General features: G+C 36.0%; 4 protein-coding genes across 5 annotated transcripts in view; 2 read left to right on the top strand and 2 right to left on the bottom strand.

Annotated features, from left to right (window-relative positions):
* Positions 1-1,637, bottom strand: part of LOC137238396 (uncharacterized) — a 34,969-nt gene extending 33,332 nt beyond the window's left edge. Inside the window, exons 1-2 of the mRNA XM_067763298.1 lie at positions 1,216-1,637; positions 802-1,062 (exon numbers count right to left, since the gene is read on the bottom strand). Coding sequence (XP_067619399.1) covers positions 802-1,062; positions 1,216-1,512 — 558 coding nt within the window. The 5' untranslated portion in view covers positions 1,513-1,637. The remainder of the gene's footprint in view (positions 1-801; positions 1,063-1,215) is intronic.
* Positions 1,638-3,208: 1,571 nt separating this feature from the next.
* LOC137238394 (coiled-coil domain-containing protein 12) lies at positions 3,209-4,250 on the top strand. The gene is made up of 3 exons (XM_067763297.1): positions 3,209-3,354; positions 3,414-3,575; positions 3,632-4,250. The coding sequence occupies exons 2-3, from the start codon at positions 3,439-3,441 to the stop codon at positions 3,981-3,983; spliced, it is 489 nt and encodes a 162-aa protein (XP_067619398.1). The 5' UTR covers positions 3,209-3,354; positions 3,414-3,438; the 3' UTR covers positions 3,984-4,250.
* Sas-6 (Spindle assembly abnormal 6) overlaps positions 4,005-12,312 on the bottom strand; it is a 24,437-nt gene continuing 16,129 nt past the window's right edge. For both annotated transcript variants that reach the window (XM_067763295.1, XM_067763294.1), the window contains exons 2-7: positions 5,647-5,817; positions 5,248-5,586; positions 4,894-5,192; positions 4,638-4,845; positions 4,252-4,585; positions 4,005-4,195 (exon numbers count right to left, since the gene is read on the bottom strand). In XM_067763295.1, coding sequence (XP_067619396.1) covers positions 4,098-4,195; positions 4,252-4,585; positions 4,638-4,845; positions 4,894-5,192; positions 5,248-5,586; positions 5,647-5,814 — 1,446 coding nt within the window. In that variant the 5' untranslated portion in view covers positions 5,815-5,817 and the 3' untranslated portion in view covers positions 4,005-4,097. The remainder of the gene's footprint in view (positions 4,196-4,251; positions 4,586-4,637; positions 4,846-4,893; positions 5,193-5,247; positions 5,587-5,646; positions 5,818-12,312) is intronic.
* Positions 11,670-12,312, top strand: part of LOC137245465 (uncharacterized PE-PGRS family protein PE_PGRS20) — a 3,053-nt gene continuing 2,410 nt past the window's right edge. The window contains exons 1-2 of the mRNA XM_067776166.1: positions 11,670-11,846; positions 11,945-12,269. Of these exons, the coding sequence (XP_067632267.1) occupies positions 11,841-11,846; positions 11,945-12,269 (331 nt within the window). The 5' untranslated portion in view covers positions 11,670-11,840. The remainder of the gene's footprint in view (positions 11,847-11,944; positions 12,270-12,312) is intronic.

Raw genomic sequence — 12,312 nt, 5'->3', positions numbered from 1 at the left:
TTGTGTCTGCTTATATTTTGATCCTCCGATTTTGATTTCATGCTCTAAATTTTCGAATAAGAGTTTAAAATGAATACATATTTTCTTACCAAATATAATTGATCCTTGTTCATTGATGTATTTTTTATATTCATTTAATTTCTGTATTTCGTTTTCCGCACCAACGAAAGTCTCTAAAAACGTTGTTTGGCAAATTTAATTGATGACACTTTTCATATTGTACTGAACAGACTACGGACTACAACTCAATAAAGAAAATATATCTAGTAATTGCATCTAACAGCCAACAGTCATTGCTTAAAATATGAAAAAGGAATTTACGGAACTCCATATACTACGTTCACCAAAATTTTAAAATAAATATTTACATTAGACTGGTTAAAAAAAATATATGGCTCATTTACTTCAATAGTGTCATGAATAATCAGCATGATTTTTGAGTTAATAGCGTATAAACGTACTCAATGTCACGATCTATGTTGTATAATTCTTTGGGACCTGTTAAAATCGGGCTATAAAAATGAAAATATACATACATACCTTTATATGAGCAACATATTGCAGCTGAAATCTTTGAATGGCTCTCCTAAAAAATTGGGGTTTTTGAGTTATGACACTATTGGCTTAAAAACTACCACATGATGTAAAGAAGCGAAATGTATTTTTTCTTGAAAATTTAAATGTTTTATAAGTATAAGAACACATAACAGTCAACAAACAGTCAAAACTAACAGTCAGTCTGTTTGGAAGTAGAAAAGCTTTTATTTATCAGTCTAATATAAGTACTGAAATCTAGCTTACCTCGGATGTTTTTAATAGCTTTCCCATATCCTTAATTATATCCCATATAAGTGCGAGAACTCCCATAGTTTGTCCTTGACGTGCAACTGTGCCATAGAGAGAGTAATAATCATCTAAAGTAGGCACTCTCGCTTTTGAAAGAATTTCCGTTAAGACGCTATCCAAATCACGTGGATCACTTAAATTTTTCAATTGCTCCAACTGCTCTGGTAGAGCGGTGAGAATAAGAGCACGGCTCATAAGACCAATATCACTATTATGCTAAACAAAGGCGAAACGAATGAAAAAAATAATTAAATACACATTAAAACTATGCGGTGACGAAATAAAGCAATGATGTCATCCCATCCAACTTCAAAAGCTCTAGTATGTACTATGTATGTAAATAGCACATGTTTAACAATAATGACGCACCTTAAACGAATTGCTGTTAAACAAATACGCAATGAGCCTTTTATAATACATTAATGCAATTGCTTCTCCGTTGTTGCTAAACTTTTCAGAGGCATCACACTGCAAGCTTGAAATAGATTCCTTTTCGTTCTGCATATTAGCATTTGAGCTTTGATCAACACTCTGCTGTAAATGCTGTTCACGACCCCAAGCATCCGGATCAATCCAGCTATTCTCCTCGTGTGTACCAAGCACGGCATACTCTTTGCAACCGAGATGAAAACATATTACCGAAAGGCACAAATAATGAAATTTCATATTTCCAAATCATTAAATTTTCCTTCTTTAAAAGATCACTTCTTAATGGCAGCCAGCAAAAAAAATTTATTACTTTGCGATGCGAGCCACTGGATGTGAAAAATTGGTCTAAATACACCGGCTGATGTAAACATACAATTTCAAAATTCTGGCAGCACATTAAATCTAAATGACAAATATTCTTCGCAAGTATTCTTAAGGCCGCGGCATGATGACATTTTTCATATGGATGCGTTTAACACAAGCTAAGGCTAGGTTCATGGAGAGCTGCACACGAGGCGTAAGCTACATGAAAGCTACAAAGCATGAAAGCTTCATGTAGCTAAGCGTACAGCAATGTTGGTCGCTGAGCGTACGTACGCTTGGAAAAAAGGAAGAACAAGATGTTTGTTAACATTTTTTTGTTTGCAAATTTATGTAATTAGTTAGAAAAGTGCGTGAGAGGTATATTACCAAAGAGAAGAGAAATATTCAACACCATAAAAGCTTGGTTAGACATTGCTGAAGCGATTAAAAGGCTTAAAAGTGTTGGAAAATAAAAAATCACTTTTTTCTCTAGTTCGCGGTGGTGTAAATTTTACATCTTTCATAATTTACAAATGCACGGGGATGCAAACAACTTTTAATACCTATTTTCCTTTGGTTTCGGGGACGGATATACCTGAAGAAATTTGATTTAATATTTTTTCAATAATTGTTTGATTTTTGTAGCGACGCTCGAAAGTAGCTTCGTGTGCAGATCTTGAGGCGTAGAGAAATCGTAGCTACATGTCATATCTTGTACGCGTCTATGAAGACACGTCTCATTGGCATCTTGCCTTATGCATTCCAATAAAATTACCACAATCAACCAAGATGTTGCGTTTGTAAATATGAAGGAACTTCAGACTTGGAAATTGTATTTTATTACGACTTGCCCATTCACATATAAAGTTTCGTGAAGCACTGTTATAAACATTTTCCCTATACAACCAAAATACTTGCTAACATATTTTGTGTCGGCTTTGGGAGTTGGCTACTTTTAAATATCAGATGGCGCCAGTGCCACTCATTATACCGTTCTCCATAAAAATATGTGCCATCTACTCATTATGCATAAGCTTGTATTAAACTCATATATATGAAAAACTGCTTATGTGTCGGAGCTTTTATGAAGCAATTCACACGTAGCGGCAGCAGTGGCGCAGCCAAGTTGATTGATCAAATAGGTAGAAAAGTGAAGCGCGGTGTACAGCAGCTCAATGTGGCCCATGTGGCCTTGGCTTAAATGGCAAGGCATATCAAGAACAGAGAATTTTAATTCTCTGTCAAGACTACGGAATTCGCCTTGTGTAATGGTGATTACTATTGTTTCAACTATATACAGGTTGGCTCATCTGTAAAGCAACAAAATATATCTGTTCAAATTGTCAAAATCTGTGTATTGGTGTTGGTGCGAATGGTATGGAATGGAAACATAAAACTTATCAGTTTTTGTATGTGTAAGTAAAATGTTGCCAATGTGTTGGTTTCATTTTGAGTTTGCCATCTCCTTTTCACAATCCCTTCGACCTTGCAATGACATAAATAAAATCAGCTGATGAGATGAGCCAACCTGTACATAGTTGAACCATGGGTGATAACATAGCGGAATGATACAAGGTGGCAGCATGGTGACATACCTACAAACAAAAATAAGAATTCCATGTACTTAGTTTTTGTAAATTCGATGGACAAATGTCAAAATCGTACTGCACCGGAAGTTGATGTAGCAAATCAAATAAAAAAAGTTTATAATCAGCTGTTCCATGCTGCCACTTTGTATCGTAGCGCCATGGGTGATAACAAGGGAATCCATACCAGGTGGGATAACAACACCTGGTACTGAATTCGCCTTGGGTGATAATCATTTGTTTATTTAGGACTTAATTTTTGTATATTATAAAAATGGAAGCCGGCGAAAATAAATTAGGTAAGTTAACCGAGGAATCATTGAAGCGGAAGGAGCGTATACACAAGCTGCGCGAAAAAGCAAAAAAGTCGGACAAAGATACAAATAGTGAGGATGCCGAAAAGTTACCAAGGTTGGTTCTTATGTCTGGATGTATCCATTAAAACCTAATCTGATTTTCAATTGCAGGCCGATTTTTCGAAGCTATAAACCACAAAATGAAAATACCGAAGGAGAAGTTTTGGAACAAAAACCCTCTGGCGATATTGAGGAGGCGGTCGAGGGGCAATTAGAACTATTGCGCCAGCCAATGATTATCGATGAAATTGATATAGCGAATTTAGCACCACGAAAACCAGATTGGGATTTAAAACGTGATGTATCAAAAAAGTTAGAGCGCTTAGACCGACGAACACAAAAGGCAATTGCAGAGTTAATACGTGACAGGCTTAAGAAAAATCAATCCGACCAAGAAATCTTTCAAGCAGTGAACGTTGGCACAGCGAATGCTGGCGAAGCGACAGCCGACGTAGATGATTAGTTAGAAATGTATATGTACAATTCTATAAGTTACTAACTTTTATTTAATAAATACAACATAACTAGTATAAAAATGACGGTGGCGTGTGAATTGGCAGTGTACAAACATAATCAGTCATTTGCGTCGGTTTGAGGAGAATCCTTTGGTGGACATGTGAGGAGAAATGTTCTCCTTACCATCGGAGCTTAATTTTTCACGCAGTGATTGAATCTCTGAAACCAACAAAATATTATTTCAATAAAATTTGTTCATCTTTGTAATAACTTACGTTCGCTATATTTTTGCTCCAAAGAATTGGCAAATTTTCTCATAGCTTCAAGTTGCTGTGGTATTTCTTCACGCAGACTTCGTACAGCTTGACGCGCTTGGGTCAATTCCGTTTCACGCAGTTGTAAAAGTTTGTCCTTATCGTCGATCGCTTTTTCTTGCTGTATTGCAACTTCCGTGCGCCAACTAATAGTTTTCTTTAATTTTATTAACTCTTGTGTTTGCTTCATAATTATTTCATTGGCTTTCGATATCTCTTCAGCAGCCATTTCGAGCGCTTTTCGTTTTGTTTGTGAAATCTTTTTCTCAGCCTCTAGTTCAGCAACAACATCAGCCTACAAAACAATGACTGTGAGTGCATGGATCGAAGTCTAAATACTTTATTACCTTGGCTTTATCATATCTTTTAAATTTTTCTTGCAAATCTGAAATATGATTACGTGCATCAGATAAATGCATTTCATTTTTGCGTTCAGTATTTTTCATTGATGATATTTCTGCGTGGAGGCGTTCGATTTGCTCTTTTAACGCTGAGCACTGCGATTTTGAGCTTGATATTTCCTCATTAAGCATTTCGACGCGTTTTTGTTCTTTCCTTTAAAATAGAAACTATATATTTGCAAATAGTTATTCAACAACTTACATTTTATCCATTTGCAAAGTGTTTTTATCTGCCATCAATTTATCTAATTGCAGTTGCAATGCCGTAATGGTTTGTTGGTTGCGTTCATTATCCTTTTGTCTCTGTTCGGATGACTTGCGAAGGCTCTCTTGCAAATGTTGTATCTCCTCTGAGTGGCGCTGATTCAAATTTCTTGCATTCTCCACTATATTTTCTCTTAGCTTGCTATTTTCCGCCTTTAAGTGTTCATTCGTACGTAAATGCATTTCGATTTCCTGTTGCAAAGTCTGCAGTTCATTCTCTTGTGCTTGACTCCGTTTCTATAAAACAAACCAGTTTTATATATATGCAATTATTAAAATGTTTGCCCTTCACCTCTACAGTATCAAGTCTATTGCTCATATAGAACAATACGACATTTAAATGTGCAATTCGACTAGGCAAACATAAGTGAATTAAGTTTTTAAAACTACGCATTTCTATAAATTGTAGTTGATAGGTCTCTGGATAGTCTGCTCCGCAGTTTTGATTTTTTACAAGCGCTAATTCAAGTTTTCCTGTGCGACAATCTTGCAGCATTCGTGCTAGATTTTCGATGAAACCCGTGAATGTCACATGCAGCGACTGATCTTGCTTCAATTCACTAAATGATCCGCCATCCACTGTGGTAATGTACATGCGCCGTTGATCGTTCTTCTCCGTCAATCGCAGTTGCTGAATTGAATCATATAAATGTAATTTTCTCAATTTGATCAAAACTTCAGGTGTTCTTACGAGCAATCCTTTACAGACGATTTTTTCAGCACACAAAATACACGGCTTCTTTATACGGTCGCTATCCCATCGAAAGTTGACCATTAGTTCCATTGTTGGTAAAATACATTCTGTATTCTTACTGTGATTGAAATTGCAAAAATGTTCTTCGTCTGGCGGAGCATACATTTTCTAGGAAAAATTATTTGTTTACATTTGTTTAATCAAAGGTTGTGGTGAATTTTAATTTTGTTTCGAATCATTGTGAATTCATAAAGTAGCGAATGTTCGAAAAAACGTTCACAATAGTCAAGAGCCTTGATCACCTGTTAAAGGGCGAATTAAACTTCCTTAAGGGCAAATTATGGAAATCAATGTAATCGATTAATGGTGCCATACCATAACGCTAACTCGATTACATTGATTTCCATAAGGTAGGTTCGATCAGCTGCTTTATCTGGTTATGGCTTTATGGTTATAATTCACCTTTAATTCGCCCTTTAAGCTGTAGTCATTGGTGCCGTTTGTCGTATCGCTGTAGTCGTATCCCTAACGTAATCAGCTGTTTATCGTTACGACGGTAAACCAAAATCCAATTGGTTGGCTATGATACGGTTACGACCTTAGCGGCACCAATAATCGATTGCGTTGATTCTCATAAGGTTCTTCGAATCAGCTGTTATAAGGTTACCGATACGGTTACCGATAAAGCACCAATGTCTGCAGCTTCAATCCTAAAGCTGGAAACATTGGTGCTTTATCGATAACCGTATCGGTAACCTTTTAACAGCTGATTCGACCAACCTTATGAGAATCAATGCAATCGATTATTGGTGCCGCTAAAGTCGTAACCGTATCGTAGCCAACCAATTGGGTTTTGGTTTACCGTCGTAACGATAAACAGCTGATTACGTTAGGGATACGGATACAGCGATACGACATACAGCACCAATGACTCCAGCTTAACTCCATAGTCGTAACCATACCCATATCCATAACCATTTCCAATATGATGGATTAATAGTGCCTTAACTTAAAAATCGTGAAAATTTCTTAAAAATGAAGAAAACGGGTAAAAAGGTCAAACATATTCCACAAAAAATAAGTCTCTTAGTTATAACGTATCTAAAACAATGTTTCAAAAAGGTCTTCAGTTAGCATCAACATTGCAATAATTGTCTGTCGCAGACCATCAATGCAGTGAACTAACCTATACTTTTTTTCACCTTCAGAGTCTATTTTGAAGACCCTCCAGGAAAGCAAATGTTCAACGTAACCTTTCAGCCTTTGGATCTTTTTCCTGCTATCCCGGCGGATTGCACATTTTAATGGATTTGTAGATTTGTTTTAGCATCAAGATCGTAAAATATGTCGTTACACTTTTTTACGAACTTTTGTGTCGACTTCGCGAGGCTTTCCATATACTTATTTTTACCAAATAAATTTTGGTTATATGCTAGTTCAATGCCGGCCGCGACCGAATTACTTAGTACCTGTACCGCCTTTGAAACTTTTGAACGATCAAAATTTGACGGGTAAACGTGAACGTGAACCTCTGTAAGTTTCGGACAAATTTTGAAGTTGGGGTTTTGCTTGTCGATGTCATACAGAGCACTTATGACGTCGAAGCTCGCAATACCATCAATAGTCTCAATTTGGTAGAAAAGCATGTTGTTACGTATAGACTTAATGAGATGGCAATAGTCATGGAGCGCATACACCTTTGTATCGTTATGCATGAAATATGATTTGGTTATATGGGTACTCAAATAACTTTTATACAACGAGAGGTTAATACCAGCTTGGTCGCAAATGATAGATTTAACATTTGAACCGATATCTGTCAAATTGGAAAGATTGTCTCGAAGTATGAAATTTAAGGCCTTGGCATCCATAGAGGCATCCGTAATATAATATGAAAAAACCTATTTCCAATTTTATGTGATACCTTTAGTCATAAAAAAAAGGAATCTGCTTCCAAGTTTCAAAGTACGATGGCCCCCACCGATATCTTCGAAGTCATCAATTAAGTCTCTCGCCTTGTTATAACATAAATTTCATCTTATATGGGCATATTTTTTACAATGTCTTTTAAATTCTTACAGACGTTCTCGTTGATACCGGGTACAACCAATCGAATGGGCCGTAATCGCAAAAGAGAAGTTGTTTCGTCGTCGGTATAAAATGCTCGTTTTCCAGTTTGTACGATCATATTCGCGAATGTGACCGCATTTGCACTGGCATCTTTGGCAGCAATTATAGACCGACGACGAAAGTCCCGATTTTGTAATTTAAGTTCTTTAATTTCCTTTTTTAACAAACAAATTTTCTTCTCCTGAAAAGCGGAATATCGAAAATGATACCGCGTTGAATTAAGTAATTTAACGCGATGTCCTTTCGTTTTGAAGCTCACTGAAATATCTTCAGATGGCTTAGTTTTTACCTCTAGTGTGGGAAAAATCCCCAAGTCCTTAAAACATACATATTTTGACGACACCTCATTATCGTGAGGATTTATATTTTCTGAATTAACGTCAACCTCTCCAATTTTTCTATCCTCTAAAAAAAAAAGCTAGGGATGTGCCCTGAGAGGACTTGGTTTTTGCCCAAATGTTTACGTTGAAAATGTTTGCTACAAACATATAGCTTGTTTTAAGAAGCATCGACTTTGCAGGCCAGAGCCCAAGCTCCGCGAGCTTTTCTTTCCCACGGGAATTTAAAATGTGTGTGTTTGCCATCCAAAACACAGCACTGTAAACAACAGGACTTACTTGGCTTGCCCGGTTTCCATTGACGTGGAACGTCTTCATAACCTACGGGTAAGTAGCATGACTTTAGATAGGTTGAAGACTTAAAAGGAAGGGATGTTTATTGATCATTATTAACAGGGCCAGATTAACAAGTAGGCAGAATAGGCAGTTGCCTAAATAAAATAAAATTCTAGAGAGTGAAAGGAACATATAATTAGAACTGAAAATAATTTTTACTCAAATAAATAAAACTCCATTGACCGCATTCAAAAGGCGACGACCGACAAATTTGACAAGATTCCTAAAACGGACATTTCCTACTCATTTGACAAAGTGTATTAGTGAAGTGAGAGGAGAGTATATTGAATAATAAAAAACAATAATCTCAAAATGTACACTGGTGGTTTTTATTTTGAAAAATTTCGGTTAGTTTTGAACATCGGGTAGAGCCTTCAACTCTATTTTGATTGCTATGCGTTCAATGAGTAAGTCATTGCAAAGTGAAAAAGCAGATTTGAAAACGTGTGCTTTTGTACGGATGCTTAGAAGAGAGTTTAGTTTCATTCCGTGAAAAGTTCAATGATTTCGGGGAAAAAATAAAACAACTATTACCTGGTGTAGGTTATACAGAAATCGTAAAACGTACTCGTCCTAGAAAAAACAACATAATGACAGAAATGCTCCAGAAGTAGAATTTTCGCCTAGCGATGATTTTAGGACAAAATGGTTCCTCGAAATCAATCACAATCTTCACAGTGAAAGTATATGGAAGTTTTAGAGAGATTTGCATTTCTCATCAACTTTTCTCTAAGAGATGGAGACCTCCACGAAGCTATAAATAACTTAGTTATTTTTTATTCTAGAGATTTGGAAGAATTTTTCATTGAAATGAAACAATTCCAAAGTTACGTGAATTCCATATACACTGATGCACAAAAAACTCTTAGTCATTTGTATAAGATTCTAATGGAAGATCAATCAGCCGATGTATTTTCTAACACAGAAATAGCTATTTTTAACATTATCACAAATTGTTCTGCCGAACGCACGTGGCCGAACGATCCTTCTCGCAATTAAAAAGAATCAAAGCTGCGAAAGTGCTACAACGCGACAAGAGTGACTCGAATGTTAGGTACACTTTGCATTTAATTTATTTAATTAAATTTATTTATTTATCAGTCTACAAATTAATTTTATACATAATTTAAAGATATAATGTACGATATAAATAACATATGCAATATTTTAAAATAATATTTAAACAGTATTTTATTAAAAATTTGAAAGTAAGCAGAAGTTAAAACGTAGTAAATGAATTCTTGTATCTCAAAAAGACCTCACGCAGACGACTCATGATGGAGCTATTTTCCCGGAAGGGGCACACGAGAATTTATGAAATTGACAACAGAGCAACTTAATTCTAATTTAATTTTGATGATTTTGGGGTACCCACAAAAAAATGGTAATTGTTTACTTTAGCTCACAACTGCTAAAACTGGAAGGCCACCTGCAGAGGTCGTTTGACCCTCTCCATATTTTTGGACGCATATTAGCATTATGCTGTCATATAGAATTACCCACACCCCACACCCACAACAAACTTGTAAAAATACCCACCCAACCAGAGGGTGGGGATGGCATCCGTTCTTAAAAATTTGTCATTCAAAAGTTCACCGTGAAAATGTTTTGCACACACGGACGCGTTGTGCTGTGGGAGGTCCGCTTCCCGAGGGATGCGCAGATTATCCCTCCACTTTGCGTTAATTTCGCCACTATGCGGAAACCGGAAAAATATTAAGTTTTCCACAAACTGGTCATTTGAACAGTGTGGAACGCGACACTTTCTAACTTTTTTCATAGTAAAATTAATAATAGTTCACTTTTTATTTGAAATCGGAAAAAAACACTTGAAAACTTCTTCTAAAATAAATACTTTTGTTTTTGTGTTGTTTGGTTGGGTTGCTAAGATGATTTAAAAATTTTTCAAATTCAAATTTTTTATACAGTTCAGACTTTTGGTTAACAGACAAAAGCAGACAGACAGGCAGATCAGAGACATATTTATAACAGAGCTCTTGTATTTACATACCCTACAAGAAACGCTGATAGTTTTACTAAACACTCACACTTGTAATTGACAATGCTGATCCTGCGATGATGTAAACATTGATACTCAAATTCATGTGTGTTCCTTTGTTCGCTCACGCATGTCCGCATGTTCCCAACGACAGCCTATAATCATGAAAAAGGACTCAAACTGGGAAAGCTTCGGACACCTGGTACGGAACAAAAGAACATACAGCAGATACCATTATCCATGTGAGACAGATACATAATTCTCAACGGAATTTTATGTATGCGAGAACAGTTTATCCGATTTAATCATGTTGTCACTACTGACTGTCATATGACAATCAAATGATTATCACGGTTGTTTTGTTATTTTTTAAATTCAGCCATTTCCAACCGACGAAAACCATATAAAAAATAAGTTTAAAAAATGAAAAAGAGAGCATTTCAAAGCTCCATGCTAAAAGAAAAAAAATCGGAAATAATATTAAAAAATACCAAAAGCTGTCGGAATGTATGGGGTGCACACAAAAAATTGATACGCGAAAAATAATAGTGGCTAGTGGTGATTCATTTTTAAATGTGTTTCCACATGAGGAAAGCGCTCTTCTGTTGTTTTGTTATTTTCTAAATTTAAATTGAACATTCTGAACTCGAATTCTTATAAAACTATTTATTTTAAACAAATAAAAAACACGTATGCTTTTATCACGTACAAAATTAAAAACGTAATGAAATAAAGTAAATAAAAAACAAAAATCATTGTTTCATTTTTGGCAGAATATAACAATGGTCATTTATGATAGTATAACAGTCAAACCTAATCTACAGTAAACTATCATTTATGACACTTTTTGATAGTTACAGTGTCATCACTGATCTAGGAAAAAAAATGAGAGTGAGCAGTACGGCTATATACTTAATCAGTAGGCCATGTTGGTGCATAGGAAGGAGACAAAAACTCACACGTACACAGTTGTTTACATCACATTTGCGCAAGTCCCCTTAAGTTCGTGATAGAAAGTTTGTATGAGGCGCTGATCGTTAGGTTGACATGGCTGACAATCAGATGATAGTCAGTATTCTTGTAGGGTAGGTAATAACATATTTATAGCAATAGTGCATTAGTGCACTACGAAATTAGATAAATATCGATAAGTTTCTATCGAAATCTTCTATTGTTTACACAAGATGGTAGCGCTAAGTTTATAGATTAAGTGGCAAGCTTTTCTTTTCACTCCATCGCCATTTTCACAATTTTTTAGCGGCATATTTTTATTAATCATTCATTGAGAAAATAGTTGTGTGCGTATGCCAGTAAAAAATAGAAGTTAAAATTATTTAGCCGGTGAAACTCTGTTTTCAGTATAGTAAAGCAACTTAATACCCACCTAAATGGCGGTAAGTACACGTGGGGAAATTATCTTGAAGTTTTACGCAATTCTCAATATTCAATATTTCGCTGTCACGTTTTTCTTTGGTCAAATTGGCCATTTTAGACTACAAAGATATTTGTGGGCAGCTTACCGCCTGGCACAAAGCCCGAGGAACTGCGCCACCTCTTTGAAGATTACGGTGTGGTTGTGGAGTGCGATGTTATGAATCGATGCGGTTTTGTACACATGGAAACAAAAGAAATGGCTAACACTGCAATTGCTGCATTAAATTCATCAGAATTTAAAGGTCAAATGATCGTTGTAGAACTGGGTCGACCTAAAGATAAAAAACCCGGAGTAGGAAATGCAGTTGAGGGAGCCCGTGGTGGACGTGGTGGCAATATGGGTGCGCGAGGTGCTGGTCGAGGAGGTCCACCACGAGGTGGAGGTATGAACTACTACCAAAGTGAGACTGTTACTCTACTATTTTA

This window comes from Eurosta solidaginis, chromosome 1 (assembly GCF_040869045.1).
Source record: "Eurosta solidaginis isolate ZX-2024a chromosome 1, ASM4086904v1, whole genome shotgun sequence".
Taxonomy (NCBI): Eukaryota; Metazoa; Arthropoda; class Insecta; order Diptera; family Tephritidae; genus Eurosta; species Eurosta solidaginis.
Note: the sequence above shows the minus strand (reverse complement) of the source record. Positions and strands in the feature narration are given on the sequence as shown.

Excerpts from the sequence above, each read along its gene's own strand:
- LOC137238394 (XM_067763297.1), top strand. The coding sequence starts at position 3,439 with ATGGAAGCCGGCGAAAATAAATTAGGTAAGTTAACCGAGGAATCATTG. Across the intron at positions 3,576-3,631 it reads GATGCCGAAAAGTTACCAAG|GCCGATTTTTCGAAGCTATA; the intron begins GTTGGTTCTTAT and ends TTTCAATTGCAG.